The sequence below is a fragment of the Terrapene carolina genome, unplaced genomic scaffold (assembly GCF_002925995.2).
Source record: "Terrapene carolina triunguis isolate 2854851 unplaced genomic scaffold, T_m_triunguis-2.0 Scaffold242, whole genome shotgun sequence".
In the NCBI taxonomy this organism is placed as follows: Eukaryota; Metazoa; Chordata; order Testudines; family Emydidae; genus Terrapene; species Terrapene triunguis.
The window spans coordinates 2123140-2150829 of record NW_020664593.1 but is presented as its reverse complement, the minus strand read 5'-3'; the positions used below and the strand labels follow the sequence as shown (position 1 = coordinate 2150829).

The 27690-nt window shown below is 44.1% G+C and overlaps 1 protein-coding gene across 2 annotated transcripts in view; it reads right to left on the bottom strand.

Moving 5' to 3' along the window:
- Nucleotides 1-500: 500 nt before the first annotated feature.
- The window catches only part of GDAP2 (ganglioside induced differentiation associated protein 2), a 44700-nt gene continuing 17510 nt past the window's right edge, over nucleotides 501-27690 (bottom strand). For both annotated transcript variants that reach the window (XM_024202268.2, XM_024202269.2), the window contains 9 exons: nucleotides 26056-26132; nucleotides 20237-20396; nucleotides 18700-18850; nucleotides 17510-17586; nucleotides 15551-15627; nucleotides 14661-14800; nucleotides 13851-13905; nucleotides 3262-3405; nucleotides 501-1244 (listed from right to left, as the gene is read on the bottom strand). In XM_024202268.2, the coding sequence (XP_024058036.1) occupies nucleotides 1197-1244; nucleotides 3262-3405; nucleotides 13851-13905; nucleotides 14661-14800; nucleotides 15551-15627; nucleotides 17510-17586; nucleotides 18700-18850; nucleotides 20237-20396; nucleotides 26056-26132 (929 nt within the window). In that variant the 3' untranslated portion in view covers nucleotides 501-1196. The remainder of the gene's footprint in view (nucleotides 1245-3261; nucleotides 3406-13850; nucleotides 13906-14660; nucleotides 14801-15550; nucleotides 15628-17509; nucleotides 17587-18699; nucleotides 18851-20236; nucleotides 20397-26055; nucleotides 26133-27690) is intronic.

Here is a 27690-nt window from a genome sequence, read left to right as displayed (position 1 = left end):
ACAATTAGGCTTCTTTCCTCTATTCACTGGTGCAAGAAAGGTACTTAAAAGGGAATAGAGAACCACATAGTCTCCCAAAACAAATTTTTGTGCACAAACTATGTCCAGCAGGGACTCTGTCACGGTGTGCAGTGATTTGGAAGGTGCCATTGCAGATGTATTTAATGAGACAGCATCTCCCCCCACTTCTGTAAATGTTTCATGGATTGTGCGCGCTATGCTGGACTCCAATCTTACACCCCTGGGAAGTCAACGTTTAAAGCTTTATTTGCCAGAGCTCTCAGAGCTAGTTGATAGTGTCCCTGTTACACTGTGAGAGGGAGTGTAGAGTCTTTTCCCAGAGCCTGATTATTTTCAAGAAAATAGAAGCTGCATCACTGAATCTTTTAATACATACAAGAGTAATTAGGGTGCTGGCTGCAATGTCAAGCAGATGGCATTCATTTACAACATTTATGCATCTGTCTGTTTGAAAGATGAGAGACCACAACTACCTTGAATTACAGGAGAGATGCAGACATATTTTTCAATTTTATTCTTAATGGGAGAGCAATGGCATCCCAACTTATCACATCTTCCAGGGAAAACAAACAGGGACTAGAGCATTTCTGGTACTAAACACCGCCACAGAGTTCGCTTGGCGTAGTGCTTTGCTCACTCCGCGACCGCTATATTCCTGATTCCAGCTACTTGTGCAAGGTCATCACTAGAACAATCAGCACTAACAGAAGGGGAAAATAATTGGAACTGAAGCATAGACCATAAGATGAGCAACAGTATCAGGCTGGTGCTGTATATCATTTGTAAAACAGGGTATTCTAAATGGAGCTGGAATGAGGCAATATTAAGTAAAAACATGATTAAAGTATCTCTGATGGTTTTCCGGGAGAGCAAAAAAGTCGATTCAGGCATAAAACTCAATACCTTCCAAAAGAAGAAGAAAATAAAATCCACCAAGTGATCCTGAAATCAACTTTTCCTTTGGATAAATAGATCTGAAATAGTAGTACAGTTCACAGTGGCATAAAGTTCTCCGATTGCTTGTGTGCTTGAAAATATCTCAACAGTAAAAAAATATCAGAGAGCTGGGGGCAAAACCCTTTCTCTGAATTCTGTACATGGACAAATGCACATGGGATCGGCAGGCATCAGGTCATCGGCTCCATGGGAAACCAGCAGTATTGCAGGGCTGCAGATCACAGGTCAGGGGATGAGGGGTAAGAAGAATAGTAAGGCCCATTTTCCTGTGATAAAGGAATGAGAAGTTAACTAAATGTGTTTCCAACTCTCAAGTGCATGCAACTGAGGGATGAAAAGGAGGCATAATTAAACAAACATTCTTGACCACCCCTCTTATATCCTAGTACAGTAGCATCCAAACTTCACCCCGCTGAGAATGGCATTGGCAACTTGCTGGGAGCCTGGAAGTTGCTTGCTCCTGATTTGAACACAGCAGATCACAGCTGCTTTAGCCTAAAACCAAAGCCGTGGCCTGTCGAGACTGCAAATGCCAGCATCAAATGTGGCCAGTAGGTCAGCTCAAGATGGCACACTGCCTGCAGAGACATGCAGTGTCTGTTCCTCTGTATTTAAAGAGAGGGCAAATTTGGGTCAGAATGACACTGAGTCACATTTGTCCAGCACTTTGGGGGAGAAGTCCAGGAGGACGAAAGGACTAAGACAGCCAAGAGCTGTTCCTCCTCTCCACTCCCTTTCCCTAATGTGTGTATGTCAGGGGTGGGCAAAATTTTTGGCCCGAGGGCCACATCGGGGAATAGAAATTGTATGGCGAGCCATGAATGCTCACAAAATTGGGGTTGGGGTGCGGGAGGGGGTGTGGGTTCTGGGATGGGGTTGGAGATGAGGAGTTTGGGGTGTAGAAGGGTGCTCTGGGCTGGGAACGAGGGGTTCAGAGGGCGGAAGGGGGATCAGGGCTGGGGTATGGGAAGGGGTGCAGGTTCCGGCTGGGGGTGTGGGCTTTGGGGTGGGGCTGAGGATGAGAGGTTTGGGGTGCAGAAGGGTGCTCTGGGCTGGGATCAAGGGGTTTGAAGAGCAGGAGAGGGATCAGGGCTAGGGCATGGGGAGAAGCTTACGGGGTGCAAGCTCCGAGTGGTGCTTACCTCAAGCGGCTCCTGGAAGCAGTGGCATGTCCCTGCCCTGCCACCTATGCGGAGGCATGGACAGGCGGCTCTGCACACTGCCCCATCTGCAGGCACCGCCCCTGCAGCTCCCATTGGAGCGTGTAGGAGCCGGAGAGGGGCCAAGCCACGTGGTCCGGCCCCCGACCCAGCGCCCCAGCTGGAGCGGGGCCGAGACGTGTGGTGTGGCTCGTGGACCGGCTTAAAACGGCTCGTGGGCCGGATCCAGCCCACGGGCTGTAGTTTGCCCACCCCTGGTATATGTGTTAATTTGGGGCTGGGAAGAGGAAACAAAGTTTGATGGCCATGAAACAATACAAGACAACACAAAGCAGCTCCAACAGCAGTGGGATGGCAGACAGCAACAGTCCTCTGTGCGTCAGGTTTTCGGTTAGTGAACCTCTCAGAATGTTACAGAAAACTGTTAATAGCACCATATAGCTACTCGAAAAAGCTTAGTGAGGCTGTCAGGAGATAAGCAAGGTGAGGGAGAGAAGCAAGCAGAGAGAATAAGAGAGGTGAATACTTCTAAAATCTGATTCTGTAGGGCACCTAGGATTCAAGAAGAGACAGGCCAGCCATACCTCTGCATTCAAGTTAATGGACACAATCTGCTTCATCAAAGAGACTGCTCTTCCCCAAGAAAAGCAGACCACAACGACCCTAATCTTCATTATGGAGGTGTGGGCCCATGAGGACTACAGGTCTGCAATCCAGGCTGCTCTGATCAATGTGGAGTACTGAATGCTGCATCTCCATTTAGGTTACTGATTAGGTTGGCTACAATCATCTTCATTTAATACAAACTTGGTGTGGTCCTTGGCTAGGCAAAGAGTGGTGTCCCTAATTTATACACAAAAATATAAGAGAAGCCTCTACTGGAATAAAGGGCCATTTCTGGGCCAAACCCTCTCCTCAGAGATTGACGTAGAAAAGACTAACATGGGACAACTGACTGTTTCTATGAAGTTCAAAAAGAGCTATTAGTCTTCCCAGCAATCCATCTAGACTTCCTTTTAAGAGGGTGAAGATGACTTGTTCCAGTCTCCTTCTCAAAGCAGTAAGATACTCAACAACTGCACTTGGGAGCATAAACAGATGCTTATAACCTGAAGCCACTTACCCTGGCATCATATTCAAGGACAAAAGGGGGGAAGTCAATCTGTTCTGGGGGTATGGCTGTGAACAATTGCTGAAGGTTTTCCACATAGTGGATTTTGTCCTTTAGCCCTGAGACGGTAAAGGTTGTGAAAAACCACGTTGAGACCTAAACAGAAAAAAAAAAAAAGAATTAAACCAATGCCATTTCTGAGTCTTCAAGTTCAACATATTATTCCGTACTCGTATAAACCAATCAAGTTTCAGCATTGTAACTGTGAGCACACAACAATAAAGAATACTCCATCTCAATTGCTAGTCTAGCAAGCTGTTACTTGCACTACAGAATAGTGCTTCAAACTCCAGACTGACATTTTTCTTAATTCTACACCCCCGTATTGCTGCATGGAATTGGTGTCTATTTACTCCTTCCCATTCTGCTATTTCCAAAACTCTGCACTTCCAGATTAGTCAGATCAATCTCTTTCCTTGCCTTGGTTTTAATGTCTGTTAGCACCAGTTTTCCTAGGGCAATTTAGAAAAAAAGTGACCTTCAGTTGTCCCAAGTCCCCACTGATAGATACATCCTCTCTGTTCCGCGTATTTGTTTCCCTCTTTCCTATACACTACATCTGCTCAAATGGCATCAGACCCGACTTACATCTGCTGCCCAAAACCCGTAAGTCTTAACTTTAGGTCCTAACCTTGACTCTCCTTCAGATCTTTTTGTAACAGGACACAATGTAGAGCAGGTAACTCAGCTTTGTCCTCCCCATGTAAATCAGATAGGGAATTACCAGACAGGTGTTGTTTTGTTAATGCCTATTAGTGTGGGCAACTGGTCTACATATATTGAAATGATTTCTGGGAGGAGAAGAGGATGATCTCAAACCACATTTTTAGAGCACAATGTAAAACTGGCTTAAACGAATCTTCCCACTCGGACACCACAGCACATCCCATTCTTCCAACACATACAGTAAGTCCAGTCCCTGTTGACTGGAGGAGACAGATCTGTGTGTATGTACACTACTGAATATGGTAATTTGTTAGTGGTAAAAAAAATTCCCCGTGTCTCAAACTTTTAGTCCAGGGGCTATTTCGTCCCTCACTTTGCAATATCTCAGCCATTCCACTTGCTCACCTATGCATTGAATATAAAGCATAATTCCCTCTGGACTACAAAACCCACGTAGTAACTATCTTTAGAATATATAAGTCAGGGTTACCAATGTGGCAAATGCAGTTTGTTATATGCAGTCAGCAGGGGAAATGATGTGAAGGCACACTGAACAGAACAAATTTGGGAACAATTGAAAGCTTTGCATTTAGAGAAGAGAGCAACTTCTAAGGAGAGTTGGAAGGTGCTAATGCAAACAAACTTATTGCAGGCCCTGGACTGTTTTCAGATGTGTTGGGAGTGTGTGGGGGTGGGGAGGAGGAGATGACGGGGAGGAGAGAGAGAAACCTGAAAATGGTTTTACTTTCAAATTTTGTTTGTTGAACTATAGCACAGTTTTCGTTTACTGCACTGGCATCCAGCATGTCAACAGAAACATATAGGTGCTGGCACGAGAGAGTTTGTATATTGCTGCTGCAATTTACAGAATGGAAAAATTCTGATAGAATGGTGGATTAAAAATAAAGAGATATTTAGTATGTAAAGGTCAGTCCCAAACAGACCATCTTTAGTTTAAGCTCAACATTTGAGCTAAAGGAAGCAAATAGCGTCCTTGAAAAGTACAGTGTCCCCATCCTTAAACAGTACAACCAGATTGGGAGGTTGAGTGTGTGCGCACGTGCGATGTAGTGGAAGGGAGAAGCAATTGGAATGAGCAGTGTTTTAAGACTGATATTTTATGATGTACCAAGGCTAGAATCAGAGGGTATACACTACTAGAAAGTGGAGATGACCAGTTTTCCCACTGACATTCAGATTTGCTATTAGTTCTGATGGTGAGAGACCTCTGACCCTAAAACTGTCACTTGATCCCTCACTCTAGCCTAGTGTTTTTGTCCCTGGTCTGAATATAGCAGATTTCAAATCTTGCACCACAGTAATTTTCATTCCCTGACAACAGAAGAGGATGGAGCATTGAAACAATGAAGTTAAGTTCACCACAGACATTCAATACGCAGAAGCATAATTGATTACACGTAATGCAATGGTAGCAATAAAATGTTATCCAGAATACAGTATTTTTGGGGGGATAAATAGAGGACTTTTCTCTCCAGTGCGGTCACCTTCCAGCAGCACCTGACTCCTGCGCAGACCATGGAACGCTCACATCAGAGCAGGAATAAAGAAAAGACAGGATTAGCTGCCTTTTTGTGTACAATGGATTACTCAGCATTAGCCATTCACACCTTGCTTCAGTTACCCTCTGTTTTAGGGATCACTGCTGTGCTCTCACCTCTGCAGACTTAGTTTAGAGCAACATGCTCTATAAAAAGCCACTAGCCTTAGAATGCACATAATTTAAAACAGTTTCTCTTCTCAAATAAAACAAAGAATGTTGGTTGGCAGCATAAACCATGTTCATGGCCCCTACAAAACAAGCACAGCTCTGGTCTGCCAAGAGCATGATAAAAATCTCTAGAGCCCAGCAGGCCCAGAAATAGTGTACAGAAATACAACAGATGGAAGCCATCAAGTATGCCAGAATTCAGTACAGCAATAACATGGATTATTTACGTTACAGATTTAAGAACTGAAATACAATGCAGAGACGTGTAAGAGGAGGGCACTGGGGGATGGTGGAAAGCTTACAAGCAAAGAGCTCCTGTTCTTGCGCTTGAGAAATACAGGGTCTTACCCTAGGAACACTGAAAAGCAAAGCAGAGAGAAACATGCACTTCTGAAGACATCTAAGCAATTTAGATCTTACAGGACTCTCCTGGCTCAGAGACTGCAAAGACATGGCAGCCCTGAAGTAGGGTTACCATATTCAAACATTTAAAAAAGAGGACACTCCACGGGGCCCTGGCCCCGCCCCCGGCCCCGCCCCAACCCCGCCCCAACCCCACCCCTTCTCCGCCCCCATTCCAACCCCTTCCCCAAAGTCCCTGCCCCAACTCTGCCCCCTCCTCTGAGCACCCTGCATTCCCCCTCCTCCCTCCCGCTCTGATCTTGGTTGGGGGTTGCTAAGTGCTTCCCTGCTCCCCACTCGCCCCGCAGCCCCTATGCCCTTGCCTGCCCTGCTCCTCCTCACCCTGCAGCCTCTGTGCCCCCCGGCTCCTGCAGCCTCTGCACCCCATGCCTGCCCTGCTCCTCCTCGCCCTGCAGCCTCTGCACCGCCTGCCTGCCCTGCCCCTGCCGCCTCTGCCCCCCCCCCCCCCCTGCAGCCTCTGTGCCCCCTGCTGCCCACTCGCCCTGCAGCCTCTGCACGCCTCCCCTGCAGCCTCTACACACACCCCCCCCCGCTCACCCGGCAGAGGGAGAACTGCGAGCTCCACGTGGAATTAAACACAGCCCGGCTGCTCCGTGGGGTAGGAGGGAGCGGGGGAGGGGGAGGGACTCTGGCTGCTAGAGGCCCTAGTGGCTGCGAGCAGCTGTCAATCAGGCCAGGCGTCCAATCAGCCGCGCCGCACAAGGGGAAGGGGGAAATCCCGGACATTTCTACTTAATTAGAAATCCCCCCCGGACGGCCATTTAACACTGAAAAAGCCGGACATGTCCGGGGAAACCCGGATGGATGGTAACCCTACCCTGAAGTGTTCATGTGAGTCAAGCAATCTCCTAGGGGCCACTTCCTATTGTGTGTCTCATCTCACACTCCATAAGGAGATGCATTCTCCTTCAATAGCCAGCAGCAGGCCCCATGAGCTCTCTCTTGTAAACAAATGCTCTCCTTACAGGAGTAAAGTTGGGGAGGGATAAGGAGATTGGGTAGAAGACAATGGAGAGAAATAAAAACAGATTACAGTTTGAAGCAACCACCACAAGAGAAACATTTAAGTCATAGACAAGAAGCCCAGAAGATAAGATTAAGGCCAGTGAAAGAGCAGTGTCATTCTAATGACACCTTCTGCTTGGAGGAATGGCATTTACAGGCTCCAGAGGGAACTTTATCCAGCTATCTTCAGGTGCATGGCAGATTGCCTGGATGAAGGGCCTGAAGGCTGGGGTTTCTTGGAGGTCCAGCATAAGAAAAAGTAAAGGGAAAATTGGTAAAGCTATTGGCAATAAAATGATTAGCATTCCTTTAACATATATCCACGAGAACAGAATCTCCAGAATTCTTGGGACACCAGATTTGAAGCCTCCAGAAAATTCAGCCCTGGCTTGTCTCCATTGTTTTCTCCCTGTTCTCCTTACCTCAGCCCAACTTTACTCCTGTAAGAAGTGGTGTCGGACTGGTAATTCAATAGGGGGCATTTTCCCTCCAAGTCAGTACAGATTGAAAACCTCTGCACAACATTGTGGGCACAGTGCTGCTGGAGGTATTGTCTTTTGCATGACCTGCAAAACTGAGGCTCTGATTATTATTAAAGATCCCACAACATTTTTTCCTTACAGCAATGTTTCTCAACCTTTTCTGGCTGGTGGCCCTTTATTCAAAGCAAAAATTGTCACTACTGTCTCACATTTACTAGAGAGTGCCAATGATAACAATAAGTCTATATAATAATATCAACTAATTCTTTATATGGCACTTTTCATCTGTAGATCTCAAAGAACTTCACAATTATTATTTATTATTACTGTGATTGAGATTTGAGAGGTTGACTGAGAAAAAATTTGACCTTTATAGATAAGGGAGTAAGGGAGTGAGATTTTCTCTTTTAGATTGTAACAAAACTTTCATTGCCTTGGGGCCCTGGATTGTCTTTGGTGCCCCCTCCCTTTGGGGTTTGTGATCCAATTGTTGAGAAACCCTGCCTTAGAATACTAGTTTGCTCAAATTCCATCTTTGTTTAATTCCATTTTACCTCCCTATATTTCCTCTGCAGTTTCACTTTTATACAGCATTTCCCACTTTTTGTCCACAATTGTTGTGTGTTGCTGTATTCCATCCCAGGGGTAGCTAAGTGATTTCTGTTTGTACTTTAGTTTGGTGAGTCTGCAAAGCTCTATCAGATGGAAGGCATTTGAGAAATATAAGTTACTGGGTCTCAGGTTACGAGAGTACACGTTTCACTCTAAGGGTACGTCTTCAGTACCCGCCGTTTCGGCGGGTAGCAATCGATTTATCCGGGATCGATATATTGCGTCTCGTTAAGACGCAATATATCGATCCCCGAACGCGCTCACCGTTGACTCCGGAACTCCACCAGAGCGAGCGGCGGTAGCGCAGTCGACAGGGGAGCCGCGGCCGTCGATCCCGCGCTGTGTGGACCCCAGGTAATTCGATACAAGATACTTCAACTTCTGCCACGCCATTTGCTGCATAGCGTGTAGACCAGCCCTAAGAGTTAAGTGAGTCTAGGAGGCTGACCTGGTAAATCTTACTCTGGCTGAAAGGCCCCTAAAGTAGCACAACTGCATTCTGGAATTTGAAGCAAAGGAGGACACGTGGCTTTTTTCTCTGCATGCTAATCCCCAGTATGTTCTTCCTGCTTGTAGCTATGTCAGAACTCTGCTGCAGTCTCTGACAAGAAACCTAAAGATTTGGGCAGGCTTTTATTTACTTCACAAGCAAGATCTGTGCAGGGCTATCTCCACTTGGAACCTCTAGATTTTTTTTGTTTGTTCTACAAGTAAATTCTGATAGCTCTGAAAAGGAGAGAGGATTACAGGCCACCACAACATTCACTTCCTTGACAACAGTCTACCACACTGTGCTACAAAGTCATGAGACTGCCTTGGCAACCTTCTCCTGGTGCTGGCCAAGATGGCCAGCCATCTATCCAGGAGGAGGAGGAAGCTGAATGGGAGGGGGCGCTCTGCGGCAGTGGGGTCTATTTCTGTTCCTTTATCCAATCATGCCTCCAAGCAGTTTTCCTCTGGGTGGTGTCCAGTGACTCCTTACATGCCTTTGAGGAGCAGTGCATGCTGTCTAGGACACACTGTTCGGTGCCCCCCCTGGATTTTTGACCCCTTTCCCGATCCTGTTTTTCCTTTTTCATTGTTCTCATAAATCACTAGTAGCCTGGACTCAATGGTTCCACTCCCTTAGCTGAGGAGGTGGGGGCAGGTCTACACCCACCCTTCCTGGTACTACTAATAGTACATATCTTCCAACTTCTGCCTCATGGCAGAAGTCCTACAGACAACAGCCTCCTTTACTACACAACTCTGATTCATCCCTTCAGCAGGTCCATCCTGTGTAGTGACTGAGGCAGGGGTCCTGTGGGAAAAATAGTATGTGATCATGTAATTAAACACGGCATAATGCATATGCACAGGAGGATTTCCTAACTTTTAAGTACTTGACTTAGCAACCTTAATAATGGACTTCTAATAGTTTTTTTTGTGTGTGTAATTTTCTAGTTTTTTTTAAAAAGCAATCTGAAAAACTTGAATTCCATGATGTGGAACCATACTGACACTGACATGGTTTATCAGCAGGTTGCACCCTTTACATGCACTGCTCAGAGTTCTGCCACTTGACCTAATAGAGCAACTTGTAGCAATAGTAGGACCAGCACTAGAAGGGGAATGAGACACTGCCTGGAGAGTTCATACATGACAGAGTAATGGTGAGACTCAGAGATCTTGTGTTCCATTACAGGCTTGGGCAGGAAGTGTGCTGTAATATAATGGTTCTCAACTAGGGATCTGGGGCCCCCTGGGAGGCTGCGAGCAGGTTTCGGGGGGGTCTGCCAAGTATGGCCAGTGTTAGAGTCACTAGTGCCCAGGGCAGAAAGGCAAAGCCCCGCTGTGCGAGACTGCAGCCCAGAGCCCTGAGCCCCACCACCCAGGGGTAAAGCCAAAGCCTGAACAACTTAGCTTTGCAGTACCCCTTGTGGCATGGGGCCCCAGACAATTGCCCTGCTTGCTACCCCTAACGCCGGCCAGTTGTTGTGGCACAGCTGGGCCAGGGAATTTTTATACCATGTTGGCTGGGGCCTCAGAAAGAAAAAGGTTGAGAACCCCTGCAAGGTCACAGATCCCTCTGCCTGTTGACCTGAAGCATGACCCCTTTTGCCCTATTCCCTCCAATTATCTCAGTCCTGCCTCTTTGCCACCCCCTGGTTCTTCATCCCAGTCTTGTTTTCTTCACCTCAGGCTACTCATATCAGTTCCAGTCTCCTTGCACCAACGAATCTTAGTCTCACCCCTCTGGACTCTACATTTCAGTCCCAGTGTCACCAACCCCTTAACTCCTTGTCCTCGGTTTCCTTTGTCCCACCATTCCCAACTCCCCCACCCAAAAAGCACTTCATCTATTTATCCCCACAACCCTGGCCTCCACTCAACCCACCACCCACTGTGGCTCCCAGCCCCAATCTGCTGTCCCCAAACTCCTCATCCAATCTCAGCATCCCTCTCCCTCACCACTGATTCTTTGGCCTAGTCTCTTTGCCCAGCCAATCCCAGTTTTCCCTCTGCACCACACATGGTCATCAGATCTGTTTCCCCTTTGCACTCACCTCCTTCCTCTGCCTCACTAGTTCTTAGTCCCAGTCTGTCTCCTTGCCCAGTCAGTCACTGCTTCTCCTCTCCTGCTTCTCTTCCAGGCTGCTAGTCCCAGTCTCCACCTCCCTGCGCTTAGGCTTCTTGTCCCTATCTACTCGCACCAGTCCAGTTCTGGTTCCCCCTGCATTTGATTCAGGCAGCCTCTTCCTCCATGTGGCTTAGGCCCAGCAAGGCTCATTGAAAGCACAGGAAACAGAATCATGGCTCTCTGTTCAGATGCCTGGAACCAGATTGGCCTGCTGTAGCCCAGAGCTGCAACTGCAGGGAGCATGCCCAGTGTGGACAGACACTTTAGGGAATTTAGCTGCTAAAAATCTAACTAGTCTCTACTGAGCATATGGAACTTCACTTTTTCAAAGGCCTATGTGGCCAAATTTTCACAGGGACAGCAAAGGCACGTCCCTGACACAAAGGCCACCTCCCTGCTCAATTTCAATCCCTGTTCCAAAGCATAAAGTTGCCAGAACTTTTAAAAGAAAAGGTAACCAGAAGTTTTAAATATGGGCAAAACAATGGATTTTTCAAACCTCATTCTCAAACAGTTGAACCATTTTGGGTGAAATTAAAAAAACAAAACCAAACAAACCCCCAAACCAACAAACCAAACAAAAAACCGAACAAGTCATGAGGCAGACACTGGGCGTGGAAAATTTCATCCCAAATGATTTAAGTTTGGCAAAGTTATAAACAACTGGAAACAAGGGTTTTTAAAAGGGAAGTATCAGGCAACCTTAATAGGAGGCAGCACTATCAGCCCCACCTATCATAAAATGAGCAGATTAGTCAGCCAGTTTTATTTTTAACATAGATGTCAGGGACGCAGGGACTACAGGTCCAAACATGCAATGCTGCAACTTAATCTGACTGGAATGCTGATGGGATCAAGATGGGACAATGCATACTGGGACATAGTCTGCTCTGAGCACATCTTCATATTAAAAGACAGGGCACTCGTAGGCCATAGACTGACCATGTCTGCTATAAACCCTAAATCTAAATGTTCATAGTGTTCTTATCAGCTGAATATCTGAGTGCTGTCTTGACTGTTGTAGGAAATGGCAACCTATTCAGGATTCACAAACTAAACCATTAATTAGCACAAGCTCTGGAATTAACCACCTACCACAATCTTCTGGTCAGCAGGCATCGCCATTGGCCCAATACGCTTTGTGTTACCCAAGTAAGGAAAAACACATCACTACAAAACCTTAGAGGTTTCAGAATGTTCACTAAGTGATGATCAGAAGGCTGATTATACATGCAATTTGTGGTACAGAAGGGAGGCTATTTCAAAAAGCTGTTCTTTGGGATGGACAACTACCCAAATGGATGAGGGAAGAGAAGGGCTGATGGCTACACTGGTATGGAATTAATAAGTTAATTCTAGTACAGTACTTGACAAGTGTAAAGAACTATATAAATGGTGGTGGTATTAATAAAATGAAATCAAGGAACCACCACAGTTGTTTGCCCAACTCATAACCTCAGAACAATCACCTACATTCCTCTACCATGTTTCAATTTATTGAAATTGCAGGGAGGCACCCAAACAGAATAAAAAACATTTGCGATGGAATCTGGCCTGGACCATGGGGACCATACTCCTACTCTTACTCCTATCTTACATAAAGTGACAAAGGCTCTCTAATGAAGATGGCAGGTCAGGCCCTTAGTCTGACATCTAATTCGAAAGTGCCAGCATGTAAGATGTTAGTTAGGGCCACTGCTGCCACTTTGGGGTCTTCCAAGCATAATGCCCTGATTACTGTTTTGATCCACAGTTGAGACAAAGGAAGAGAAGCAGCACCACCTTCTGGTCGCCTCTAGAGACCAAAGAGCAAAGCAGTAACTCGTCCTTTTGAAGAGGTTAGAAAAATCCACAGGAAATAAAATGCTGAAGCCTTGCTTAGGCCTCCCGAAAAGGAATTCTTCTTCCCTTTTCCACCTTATTATTTTATATTACAATCTAGGATCCTGACTGAGCCCATTGCTAGCTCATCACTGCTACTCAGTTTCTTGGAAAAGATCAGGACACAGACAGTGGGAGACTCATCTACAGGTTAATGGGTTTGAATCTGACCCAGGCAAGCCAATATGAAGGCTATTTGGTGGCCTATGTGAAATTAATTGTTAGGTCTCTATCAGCTGTGCTGTGTGCTCCTGGGCTGACCTAAGGCCAACAAGAGGGGAGGCAGGCAGTCTCAGCGGAGGTCAAATAATGGCATGGAAATCAAGTTTTCTCCCTCTACCTCTTGAATACCCACATCAGATCAGGTTTGAGGCACACTGGCAATGAGGTGCACGTGTGTGAAGCCTGCACTGACGCTGCTTTTGTACCATAATTGTCCTTGGGAGTAAAAAATGCCCACGTGGTAAACCACAAAGAGAAAAAGATTCAGGTTTCTGGGTTCACATAGCTGAATGTCACATTTTAAGCCAGAGAGCAGGAGAAAGGACTAATGCCTCTTTTCTTTGAATTAAATGTGGTCTCAAAGCTTTAATTTTGTTAGAGGACACCCCACAGACATGTACCCCAACCACTTGTAACACTGATCAGCTTCATTCTCAGCCTTTCAAGACAACTATTCCAGTTTATCAAAGTAGGACCTCTGCTATAACAGCTAACGTCTGCCTCCATTCAGTACCTTAATAATGAGGCTCTGTGTCATTGTTCATTCGTGTGCAATGACCAGCAATGCAACGTGGGTTAATAGCAACCTGAGAGATGAAGCGTCACTGCAGGTCAGAGCACACAAAGTAAAATGGGAAGTGAGCAGTAATGGTGCACAGGGGCCAAGCACAGAGGCTCATCATTAAGGTAGGAAGGGAAAGGCTAGTGTACCAGCCACATAAGCCAGAAATAACAGTACCCAAATGTGAACTAGCTCTTGGAAAACACTTATCTAGCAGCCGTGGCCTAGTGTTTTAAAGTCTCTCTCTCTCTCTCATGACTTCTCCCCTTATACTACAATTTTATCCCCTATTTTATTTCAGAAGTCTGTATTCTTGGCCTTTGGTACAGTATACTTCACCTTTGAGCGAAATGTTGGGTGGACGAAGTACACTGCCTTCAAATTTCTCTTGTACCTGGTTTAAAGAAGAAAATGACACTTGTTAAAAAAAACCCAAAAATAATAAAGTAATGAGCTCATCCTATTAAATTCAGCCAAAAACACAGCTTAAAGTGTTTGCAGACATTTGCCCACTTGTGCACAAGTGCTTGTGGTGCTAACCCTGACCCACAACATTCAAATCCAGGGCAAAGGGCAGCTGCCCTAAGAATAAGCGAGGCAAAGGAAGCGAAAAGTTTCCCTGCATCTCTAGATAAATCCTATCAGATCCTCCAGTCCAAAGAGTGTTACACATTAGTTACACCTGTTAGTGCTGTCTATATGTCTCCTCCAGCAAAATGGATGGAGCACCCCAGTAGACAATAGTGTCTTTTGGAAACACAACTTTAGAGGCAGATGGAATGAGCTCACATAACACGCCTGCCTTCATTATTGATTGATATGCCACAGGCAGAGATTGCAGAGACCACTATATGACACAAGCATGCAAGAACTAGAATTAATCTCCTGTTGAACTGAGGCACTCACAAGTTACAAAAAGCATTACAGAAATGCCTAGAAAGTTGTTTAAATGGTTTGATTCAGAGCAGGAAAGGAAACAGGCCTAATCTCTACTGGTTTTGTTAGACACCTGGGTCTATTGGCCCCTGTGAAATTCTTCCCAGCAATCTCTTAGCTATGGACGCAAGCTGGATAAAAGGTCTGTCTTAAAGGCCTGTATGGGGAGAGGAGTAGAGGAGAAGGGTTTCTCTTCCTACTCATGACACTCACTTGATGTCGACGACATCATATAATTTCTTCAGGAAGTCGGAGTCCAGGTGATTGTAATCACTAGTGAGCGTGTGGAAGTATACTATGACATACTCCTTCACTGCAATATGGTCCATGACATGGATGAAGTACAAGAGTGCCTGAGGTGGGGAGACATTTATATTTTCAGCAGAAAAATCTGTCACAGTCCCATTCTATGCTAACAGATTTCCTTCTAACACTAATATTATTCAGACTAAAAGCCTTAAGACAAGCTGATATTATATTTCAATTACAAAAACATGATGCAACACTGAAGTCTTAAACACTGGCTCAAAAATATTATCTGGAGATATCTACAGCCAACCTTTACTCTGCTCCATGTCCCTAACCTCCACATACTTTGTCAGGATCCCAGGCATTTTGCATGTGCAAGAAAAAAGTTTGCTCATTTCACCTCACTTCTTTAGAGTCTCCAGCTACAGAAGCACCTTTACATCTCTTTGGAAGGAAAGAGGGGTCCCTACACTACCCTGCTAAAGAACAGCCATACTGGGTCAGACCAATGGTACATCTAGCCCAGTATCCTGTCTTCCGACAGTGGCCAACGCCAGGCACCAATGCTTCCCTGAAGAGAATCTAGTCACTTCCCTAGAAAAATTTCTACCAGAAAATCTTCATATACAAAGTTTTAGATAGGATATATTTTCATGTTAAAGTATCTATGCAAGCAGTTTGTACATAATCTGCAGTGTAGGAAGATTTCTGCATAGACACACCCCTCTAGAGATATCCTGCTAAAGTTAGTGCTGAGGGTACAGGACGAGATAGTTGTACTTAATAGAAACTGCCTTTCAACCTTAACTAAAGAATCACTGCCGCAGCTCTATAATTTTATATGAAGATTTTACCTTTTCCATGTCTATCAGAGTTACAGGAATATTCCTTCCAACTACCACCATCACCGTGCGACCACAATTATCCATACCTACAGAATAAAATGAGAACCACAAGCTTTTATCTTTGAATAACATTCATAAAGTAGTCTGAGTTTTTGAAAGTCTCCCTGTAAATCAGGGGCAGCTAACTACAAGCATTCTACAATGTCATTAACTAGCATTCTTAACAGGAGATGAAGAGTGCAGAGACTTCTGCTCCCATTACATAGTACTCATTTTGATCTAATCAGAAGGATGCCTTGCACCTGGAAATGGTAGTTTTCAATACAGAGTTGTACTCCTTGAAGATGGAGGCTGCAATCAATAACCCTGGAGGTTCCAGCAATTTTCTGACATAGCACCTACCTATATACTGTTTATAAGGCTACACTTTCAGCTTTATCACTACCAAAAGGGTGTGTTGTTCTGGACATGTAATCCATAACAGGTACCACACCCTCAAACAACTGCAATCACATTAGCATAAAGGGGCTTCTTATATTTAAGTTCTTATTGACGCAGACACGAGCGACTTAGCTACAGTTGCTTAATTTAGATAGCATGTTTACAATGTGAAATTGTTCAAGGTATTGTTAATTCCTTGAAAGGTGTAATATACACTCCCGCCCCCCACAGGTAGCTGAATACATTGTAGATTTCCTTGATGGGATTTCCATGATGTTTATATATAAATGGGGAAGAAGAGTTATAAAACCAGAGTAGGGTGGGGGAAATCAAATGCTATCTTGCCTGTGTGTAAATATAAGCACATTGTAAAATAATTTAGAAAGTTATTCTAATCAGTAGCTACTAGGACTGGTTTTTTTTTTTTGGTAAGAAGAGTACACTTTGTAGCTATAGATGGAGAGGACCTTTTAAAGGAGTTTTACAGGTTAAATATCTGGTATGTGAGACATAATTGACTTAAGCCAGTGACTGTACAGATTCAAAACCTCTAATAATGCTGCTAGCAAGAATGTTCCTGTACTTTGAAAAGTGTAATAATTATATTTCATCTGCCACATCCCTGCCAAATACTAACAGGGAATTATTGCTTCTTGTCCCCTAACAATAACATTCAGTCACTGAACCTGTCATCTCAACTCCCTCTTATAGCAGAAATTCTTATTGGTCCCTCAGTGCATGACCTTGCACTTCGTAGTATTAAATTTCATCCCATTTCTATTGCTCTGGTCCTCAAGATCATCCAATTCTTCCTGTATAATACTCCAACCCTCCTCTACATTGATGAGACCTTCCAACATGGTCATCAGCAAACTTCATTAACACATTCCTACCTTTTGTGCCAAGGTCACTAATGAAAATAGTAATGAAGATTGGTCCCAAGACAAACCCTGAGGCTCTTCACTAGTAACTTCCCTGCAGACTGATAGTTCTCATTTCAGCATAACCTGTTGCCTTCTCCACTTCAGCTAGCTCTTTGCCCACCTTATATTTTTTATATTAAGCCCTCATATTTTCCCTCTCAATTAATAATACCCCAATAAACACAGCAGATGCCAGCCCTTGAGCTCGGCTTTAGAGACCTTTGCATTTAGGAACCCACTTGAATTTGTAAATGCAGATTTTCTATGACAGATGTCAAATTACTTATGGTTAGAGCCCTGTGTGGATACAAAATTTGTATCTGCATCCAATCCGCAAACATGGTCCCCAGATATCCGCAGATTTTTAGGGCTCTACTTATGGTCCCAGTTCATCACATCTCATTCTAGTTTTCATATGCCAGAAGTTTTGCTTGGCTGTGGCCTGCCTGGCACTGAAGTAGGACAGACGTTTTAATCTGTCATTAGATTAAAACACTTGCTCAGGCTTCATCCCATGAGCCTTCCTTCAGACAAAGGTGGAAATGGCCATTCCATTTCCTACTGGTGAGTCTATAAGAAACAGCCTTTGGGATCTTGAACTCACCTGTCTGATACAAGGCTTTGAGAGAAGCAACGTCGGACAGGTCTTCAGCTCTTGCCTGACACAGCCAGCGATTGTAACTAGAAAAGTCAAACACACACATGGGATCAGAGCTGTCTCTCTCTTTCATCTGTGTTAGAAAGCATGAAGATCAGCCTGCAAAAAATCGGAGGAGCTGGATCTGCTACGCTTAGTGTTATAGAGCAGTCAACGTTGCAATCTTTTGAGTAAGGAAGCTGCTTCTGAAGTGCTTCAATGGAGAGTGTTTGAAAAAAAGGAATATTGACTGTTGTCTAGTTATACTGTTGGTTACTTTGCTTGGGACAATAAATATACACTTAATTGGTTCTCTTTTCTAGCCCTCACACGCAAGTGCAATGGTATTGCATTTCAGTTGCAACAAGTCAGTGCTTCAACAAACACAAAGTCATGCCTCATGCTCAAAATATGAGAATCATATCACAGGACTGGCTCCCTAGGAGGAAGTTAAACCTGCCTCTGATATGCAAAGAGCAGGGAAAAAATACAATTCAGCTGAAAAAATAAGCAGCAACTCAAAATTCTCTCTTCCCTCCAACTTCAAAAGCAAGGAGGAAAAGGGGTTTATTAGGTGCCCAGGATTCAAAAGGGCATGAGTTCTGAAACAGGTGTGCCTGTCTTAGAAAGACAAGACTAGGCTCAGTTACTGAAAGCTATGATGGAACTGTGCCATCTAGTGGTAAACAGGCAGTACAACTGCTCCAATGTGTCTAAATCAGAGGTCCCCAAAGTGTGGGGCACCCCCACCACAGCCCAGCTGTGGCTCTGCTTCTGCCCCTGGCCTCGGCCCCACTCCCAGCCACCCTTAACCCCACTCCTCCCGAGATGCAGCCCCAGCTCCGGGGGACGTGGACATGGGGAAGGGGGCAGGGTGTGACCCTCAAACGTTTGGGACCCCTGGTCTAGGTCCTGCAGATATGAAAACAATGGGACAAAAACTCCACAAAAAATGAAAACCAACCCTTCCCCTGGTCCCATAATTTTAGCACCAAGAGGCTACTCCAGGGATCTAGAATGAAACTAGGCCTTGTCCATGCTTTCCTGCTAACAGATTGCAAGGTTGTGTGACACGGAAAGAGGGCATTAAGGATCTTTCCCAGAGTCACAGGCCTAGCTGAGACATGCATATAGAGAAACAGGCAACATGTTCTCACTTTCTCTGATGCTGTTTCTGCAGTGCTGCCTCCGACAACTGTCCCTGAAGGATGAGGCGCCTCTGCTTATCAACATCTCCCTCCATGCGGGCAAATGCATGGGAACCAATGAATGAAATATCTGCTTCCAGCCCCTCCTCATCCGAGTTATCTGCAATGGAAGCATGGGTGAAGAAGCTGAAAGGAAGCCAGAGCTCAAACTACATGCAAGAGAACCACAATAACGAACATGGGAATATTGCCTCATGACAATGCATCAATAAGACATAACCAAGTCAAAAGGTGACTGCACCCACAACACAAAAAAAAAGACACCATGTTATGATGCACAAATTTTCTGTGGTTCCATTTGATAGAGCAATGACCTCTATTGAACTTAGCATGGACTTAAGAACAAGGAACTCCTGAAACCTAATATTAGCTCTGTTAGCGATTTAGGGTATGTCTTCACTACCCGCCGGATCGGTGGACAGCGATCGATCCAGCGGGGGTCGATTTATCACGTCTAGTCTAGACGCGATAAATCGATCCCCGAGTGCTCTCCTGTCAACTCCTGTACTCCAGCTCGGCGAGAGGTGCAAGCACAGTCGATGGGGGAGCGGCAGCAGTCGACTCACCGCTGTGAAGACACCACCGTAAGTCGATCCAAGTACGTCGACTTCAGCTACGTTATTCACATAGCTGAAGTTGCGTAACTTAGATCGATCCCCCCCAGTGTAGACCAGGCCTAAGTCTGTGACCTTGGGCAAATCAATCCCACTTGCCCCAGCCACAACCAGTAGAGTGATAACAATGAACTATTTCCAGTGTTACTCCAATGTTTATAAAGTGCTTTGAAAATACAAATTTGCCTTGTAAATGCTAAAAGTATTCTCTCCAGCTCTTAAACTAGAGGTCAGATTAGATAATGGCCTCCTTCTGGGCTTAGCATCTATAAATATATAAACTGAGTGCCATGGTGACTGCAGACATGCATCCTTGGAACAGATGGATTGGCCTTGTCTACTGTAGGGGAGAACAAAAAAAACAGATCTGTAATTCACCACTAGGTGCAGCTCCACCTAAGATAATGCTGGAAGCTGTATCATAGATAGGGTTTGGATGTTACCACCACATCACCTAACCCCGTTCAGAACAGACTTTCATGAGATGGTGGTAAAAATGCTTGAATTTAGGGGATTTCAAGAGAAAGATTGTTGGTTTCCAGCCCCTCCTCAACCTCCACCCTATCCATTAATTACTAGAAGAGCCGATTTCCCAGGCATCTCAGACTAGTGCAATGCATCAGAATCAGTGGCGTTGGGGAAAATCTGAGCATAGGCCTCCAATCACCTCCCACATACAAAGGGAGAAAGCAGAAGTTACTGTTGTAGAATCCAGACAGCTGCCTGAGCAGGACATGGGTAAAAATCTCATTCTGAAGATTCTCTCTGTTGGGTACACTCCATCTAAAATATGGGATTCATAATTCTCTGTGCATGCTCTCTGGTTTTCCTTGACTTTTGTGCCAACATTTCAAGGTTGAATTATAACTCACCATCTGGAGCACCTGGTTTTTCACTGATCCTGATCTGTCGCTCTGGTACTACTGGCTCCCCTTCTGAATTGCCAATATCTGCAGGAAGGCATGGTAAGGAATGACATTCTTCTTCCAATGACCTTGGAAAATACAGAGGCAGCAGCTTCTGGTAAGTGGCCTACAAATGACAGAAAGTTTGAGAAGGCCTTGCAGGCATCCCCATTCTTCAGAGACCGCTAGAAACGACTTTTCTATATAGCCACAGAAGAACCTGTAACTCTGTAAAGGGGGTAGGGGGATAATGGATCGCTCTCCTAGGTACTTTTCAGTGAATTGCATTACTCTTCCTTTCTTCCACTGAGCTTTTGCCAAAAACAAGAGAATAAAAGGAGCCAGCCTCAGTTTTACAGGGGTTTTAAATAGGGCTGTCAATTAATCGCAGTTAACTCACCCGATTAACTCAAAATTAATCGCGATTAATTGCACTGTTAAATAATAGAATATCAATTGAAATGTATTAAATATTTTGGATATTTTTCTACATTTTCATATATATTGTATTGTGTTGTAATTGAAATCAAAGTATATATTATCTTCATTACAAATATTTGCACTGCAAAAATGATAAACAAAAGAAATAGTATTTTTCAATTCACCTCATACAAGTACTGTAATGCAATCTCTTTGTCGTGAAATTGCAACTTACAAATGTAGATTGTTTTTGAGTGCAGTCATGTAACAAAACAATGTAAAACTTCAGAGCCTACAAGTCCACTCAGTCCTTCTTGTTCAGCCAATTGCTAAGACAAACAAGTTTGTTTACATTTACAGGAGCTAATGCTGCCCGCTTCTTATTTACAATGTCACCTGAAAGTGAGAAGAGACGTTCGCATGGCACTTTTGTAGCCAGCATTGCAAAGTCTTTACATGCCAGATATGCTAAACATTCATATGCCCCTTCATGCTTTGGCCACCATTCCAGAGGACATGCTTCCATGCTGATGACGCTTGTTAAAAAAAATAATGCATTAATTAAATTTGAGACTGAACTCCTTGGGGGAGAACTGTATGTCCCCCGCTGTTTTACCCGCATTCTGCCATATTTTCCTTGTAATAGCAGTCTTGGATGATGACCCAGCACATGTTGTTCATTTTAAGAACACTTTCACTGCAGATTTGACAAAACGCAGAGAAGGTACCAATGTGAGATTACCAAAGATAGCTACAGCACTCGACCCAAGGTTTAAGAATCTGAAGTGCCTTCCAAAATCTGAGAGAGATGAGGTGTGGTGCATACTTTCAGAAGTCTTAGAAGAGCAACATTCTGATGCGGAAACTACAGAACCCGAACCACCAAAAAAGAAAATCAACCTTCTGCTGGTGGCATCTGACTCAGATAATGAAAGTGAACATGCGTCGGTCCGCACTGCTTTGGATTGTTATCAAGCAGAACCCATAATCAGCATGGACGCATGTCCTCTGGAATGGTGGTTGAAGCATGAAGGGACATATGAATCTTTAGTGCATCTGGCAAGTAAATATCTTGCGACGCTGGCTACAGGTGTTCTCATGGCACTGTTGTTCTCACTTTCAGGTGACATTGTAACATTAAGCGGGCAGCATTATCTCCTGCAAATGTAAACAAACTTGTTTGTCTGAGCGATTGGCTGAACAAGAAGTAGGACTGAGTGGACTTGTAGGCTCTAAAGTTTGACATGGTTTTGTTTTTGAGTGCAGGTTTTTTTGTACATAATTCTACATTTGTAAGTTCAACTTTCATGATAAAGAGATTGCGCTACAGTACTTGTATTAGGTGAATTGAAAAATACTATTTCATTTTTTTTACAGTGAAAATACTTGTAATCAAAAATAAATACAAAGTGAGCACTGTACACTTTGTATTCTGTGTTGTAATTGAAATGAATATATTTGAAAATGTAGAAAACATTGAAATTTTTTTAAATACATGGTATTTTATTATTGTTTACAAGTGCAATTAATCACAATTAATTTTAATCACTTGACAGCCCTAGTTTTAAAGAGTCACAGAAGTATTAAGTCACATCAATTCCACCCTCTTTCCCCACTCCTTCCTTCCCCCCCGAGCCATGTTAAAAAACATAGTAAGAGAACTAAAAAAGAGCCAACATGTCTAAACAACAAAGTAAAAGAAGCAGTGAGAGGCAAACAGGCATCCTTTAAAAATTGGAAGTTAAATCCTAATGAGGAAAATAGAAAGGAGCATAAACTTTGGCAAATGAAGTGTAAAAATATAATTAGGAAGGCCAAAAAAGAATTTGAAGAACAGCTAGCCAAAGACTCAAAAAGTAATAGCAAAAAATGTTTTAAGTACATCAGAAACAGGAAGCCTGCTAAACAACCACTGGGGCCACTGGATGATCGAGATGCTAAAGGAGCACTCAAGGACGATAAGGCCATTGTGGAGAAACTAAATTAATTCTTTGCATTGGTCTTCACGGTTGAGGATGTGAGGGAGACTCCCAAACCTGAGACATTCTTTTTGGGTGACAAATCTGAGGAACTGTCCCAGATTGAGGTGTCATTAGAGGAGGTTTTGGAACAAAACGATAAATTGAACAGTAATAAGTCACCAGAACCAGATGGTATTCACCCAAGAGTTCTGAAGGAACTCAAATGTGAAATTGCAGGACTACTAACGGTCATCTGTAACCTATCATTTAAATCAGTTTCTATACCAAATGACTGGAGGATAGCTAATGTGATGCCGATTTTTTAAAAGGGCTTCAGAGGTGACCCCGACAATTACAGGCCGATAAGCCTGACTTCAGTATCGGGCAAACTGGTTAAAACTATAGTAAAGAACAAAATTGTCAGACACATAGATGAACATAATTTGTTGGGGAATAGTCTACATGGTTTTTGTAAAGGGAAATTATGCCTCACCAATATACTAGAATCTTTTGAGGGGGCCAACAAGCATGTGGACAAGGAGGATCCAGTGGATATAGTGTATTTAGATTTTCAGAAAGCCTTTGACAAGGTCCCTCAGCAAAGGCTCTTAAACGAAGTACACAGTCATGGGATAAGAGGGAAGGTTCTCTCATGGATTGGTAACTGGTTAAAAGATAGGAAACAAAGGGTAGGAATAAATGGTCAGTTTTCAGAGAGGTAAATAGTGGTATCCCCCAGGGGTTTGTACTGGGCACAGTCCTAGTCATCATATTCATAAATGATCTGGAAAAAGGGATAAACAGTGAGGTGGCAAAATCTGCAGATGATACAAAACTACTCAAGATAGTTAAATCCTAGGCAGACTGCGAAGAGCTACAAAAGGATCTCTCAAAATTGGGTGACGGGGCAACAAAATGGCAGATGAAATTCAATGTTGATAAATGCAAAGTAATGCACATTGAAAAAACATAATCCCAACTATACATATAAAATGATGGGGTCTAAATTAGCTGTTACCACTCAAGAAAGAGATCTTGGAGTCATTGTGGATAGTTCTCTGAAAACATCCACTCAATGTGCAGCGGCAGTCAAAAAAAGCGAACAGAATGTTGGGAATCATTAAGAAAGGGATAGATAATAAGACAGAAAATATCATATCGCCTCTATATAAATCCATGGTATGCCCACAACATGAATACTGTGTGCAGATGTGGTCGCCCCATCTCAAAAAAGATGTACTGGACTTGGAAAAAGTTCAGAAAATGGCAACAAAAATGATTGGGGGTATGGAAAGACTTCCGTATGAGGAGCGATTAATAAGACCGGGATTTTTCACCTTGAAAAAGATGGCTAAGGGGGGATGTGATAGAGGTCTATAAAATCATGACTGGTGTGGAGAAAGTAAATAAGGAAGTGTTATTTACTCCTTCTCATAAGACAAGAACTAGGGGTCACCAAATGAAATTAATAGGCAGCAGATTTAAAACAAACAAAAGGAAGTATTTTTTCACACAACGCACAGTCAACCTGTGGAACTCCTTGTCAGAGGATGTTGTGAAGGCCAAGACTATAACAGAATTAAAAAAGGAACTAGATAAATTCATGGAGGATAGGTCCATCAATGGCTATTAGCCAGGATGGGCAGGGATGGTGTCCCTAGCCTCTGTTTGCCAGAAGCTGGGAATGTGCAACAGGGGATGGATCACTTGATGATTACCTGTTCTGTTCATTCCCTCTGGGGCACCTGGCACTGGCCCCTGTCGGAAGACAGGATACTGGGCTAGACGGACCTTTGGTCTGACCCAGTATGGCCATTCTTATGTCAGGGCAGTCTTGTGCCCTGGAGCGTATTTCATTAAAGTTGTGTCTAGACAAGCATCTGGAGAAATGGACTTCCCTCCTGTGAGACAATACCATCACAGCCGGTCACCCCTTCAGTATATCTGTGTCTGATATTATCAGCCTACACTTTCCCTCTCAATTTCAATCCATTATTGCTAGTGATATCTTCCTAAAGAAATCTTCCTCCTTCTCTGTTTAACTCCCTTCACATACTTCAAGATTGCTATACCTTTTTAATCCTCTAATGCTTAGCCAAAGCTTCATGTTTAGTTCGATTCTTTCCTTTAAGTTATTATTGTTATCTATGTCTGTATTTCCACAGGTGAAAGCAAAACAGAGGAAACAGAAATATAGTGGGGCCTAAGGAGATAAGAAGCTTGCTAAGGAGATAAAATAAGATTCACCTCGGGCAAATCTAAGCCAGCAAACATTAATTTGATTGGAAGGTAGGAACCCTGAAACCCTAAGTGTTGAGACTTGTTCGCAGGGGCAATCAAATATTGCCCAATCCCATGCCACATTGGCAACTGGCCTAGAGAGGGGGCTGCCTTTAATTTACATCAACTGGGGTAGACTGCAGCCACCCCTTTTCTTGAAATAAAAAAATAGTCTGCAAGGATGACAGATCCTAACAAAGGCTGCTTGGATCAAGCTGGAGGCACTGCACATCATGATCTGTCATTTCTGTAGACTGGACCTCTTTTAAAGAAGAGGGCACTTGCAGGCTATGTTTTGGCCACCCCAGGGCCAAGCAAGGGTAGAGAATGATCTCTGATAGAGAAATATGAGGGAAGGGACACATTGTTTTTTCCTTACCGATTAGCAGCTGAACTTGGAGAAAGCCTTTCCATTTAAAAGCCCAGATTGTTCTTAAGATAGTACAAGATATATTCCAGATCCCAGTGCCAAGAACACTGACTGGATTCGCTGCGTTATACACATATTAGTAGGAGGCGCTCTACACAGATACAGTGAGAAGACATGGAAGAATGTCAATACTCAAACTGCCAAAGGCTTTTTGTCTTGGAAACAAAACAATGGTTAGCTAATTTCCCCAAGTAATGTCTGAAACAGTCAGTTTCTAGGTGTTTGTGGGAGGATCTGTGGGGATGCTAATCTTGGGAGCAGGGAGGATTTTTAGCAGGAGGGAAGTAAGGTGGGAATTTTGAATGTAGTGACTTGCTCTGCCTTCTTACAGCCGAAAACCATCTTGCACAAGTATCCCATCTAACCCAAGTCCCTCATGCTGGTGCCCAAGTGATGAGTCAGGAACCTGTAAGTGACAAGTGGGGTGGCTTGGAGTGCATCTGCAGCTACCAGTGAGAATGTGAGCAGGAAGAAACTCGGAGAGGTGCTTTTGGTGAAACATCTGGGAGGAGGCTGAAAGGGATGCAGAGGAACCAACAGTCATGATGAGAGACAGATATAACAACTTGAGGATGGGGAAACTGGTCTTCAGCTTCACAGTACGACATACGGAACAAGAGTCTCCAATGCTCCAGTGCCCTAAGAATTAGAACATACCTAAGAACTTTGGCAGGATGAACAATGATGAGAAATACCTGTTCAATCTCAGAGACTGCAAACACCACCTTCTCCAGGGTTTCCCCATGAATCTCCAGGAACCTTCTGACTGTGCCTGTGAGCAAGAGAATTAAATACATTGAGCAAACAGGGAGACAGATTTACAATCTCAGCTACAATCAGGGACACTCACTAGCTATAGGCAAATACGAAAGATGCTTCCCTCCATCTGCAAGTGGGGGAAGGCCCTCACCCCACAGGCAGGACCCTAATGGGTAGCTAAGAGCACCACACACAGTGGGCACACACAAAAAGACAGCTTACTAGATATTAAGAATATCCATAGTTATAGAATCATAGAAATGTAGGGCGGGGAGGGACCTCGCAAAGTCATCAAGTCCAGCCCCCCACGCTGAGGCAGGACCAACTAAACCTAGACCATTCCTGACAGTTTTGTCCAAACTGTTTTTAAAAACCTCCAGCAATGGACATTCAATCACCTCCCTTGGAAGTCTATTCCAGAGCTGAACTACCCTTATAGTTAGAAAGATTTTCCTAATTCCTAACATAAATCTCTCTTGCTGCAGATTAAGACTACCGAAAGACAAAAGTTTTGCCATCGACAAGCACCGGTGTGAACAGCACTTTTGTCGCCAGGAGCACTCTCCTGCTGACAAAGTTAATGCCGCTCGTTGGGGGTGGAAGTCTTTTGTTGTCAGGAGAGCTGACAAACAGCAGTTACACTGCACGCCTTTTAGCGGCAAGGCTAGGTCTACACTGGGAGGGGGAGAGGGGGGGCAACCTAAGATAAGCAACTTCAGCTACGCTAAGTCAGCATATCTTAGGTCGATTTACCTGGCCGTGAGGACGGCGGCGAGTTGACAGCTACCGCTCCCCCGTCGACTCCGCTTCCGCCTCTCGCCGCGGTGGAGTTCCGGAGTTGACGGCAGAGCGATCGGGGATCAATTTTATCGTGTCTACACTAGACATGATAAATCGATCCCCAATAGATCGATCACTACCCGCCGATCTGGCGGGTAGTGTAGACGTACCCTAAGACTATTCCTTTTTGTCCTACCGTCAGTGGACATGGAGAACAACTGATCACAGTTTCTTTATAACAGCCTGAACATAGCCGAAGACTTATCAGGCTCTCCCTCAGTCTTTTCTTCCCAAAACTAAACATACCCAGTTTTTTAACCTTTCCTCATAGGTTAGGTTTTCTAATCCTTTTATAATTTTTGTAGTTCTCTTCGGGACAGTCTCCAATTTGCCCACATCTTCCCTAAATTGTGGCGTCCAGAGGTGAATACAGCACTTCAGCTGAGGTCTCACCAGGGCTGAGTATAGTGGGACAATAACCTCCTGTGTCTTACATACAACCTTCCTGTTAATACACACCAGAATGATATTCGCTACACACTGTTGATGATGTCATTTCTTCCTTCATGGGATCTCTCAAAAGCTGTCCTTTTCTCTCAGACCATTTGTCCATGCAGTGACTGCAGTAGCTCAGACAAGAATGTCTGGCTTCTCACCTCCTTCCTTCAAACAATCCACTGAAAGCCTTCTACTGCAACCCTCTGACCATGTCACACTCAGATTCAAATCCCTTCACAGGTACAGTCTTCATCTAAGTTCATGCTTCTGGAATTTACCTTCAAGGTTCTGCA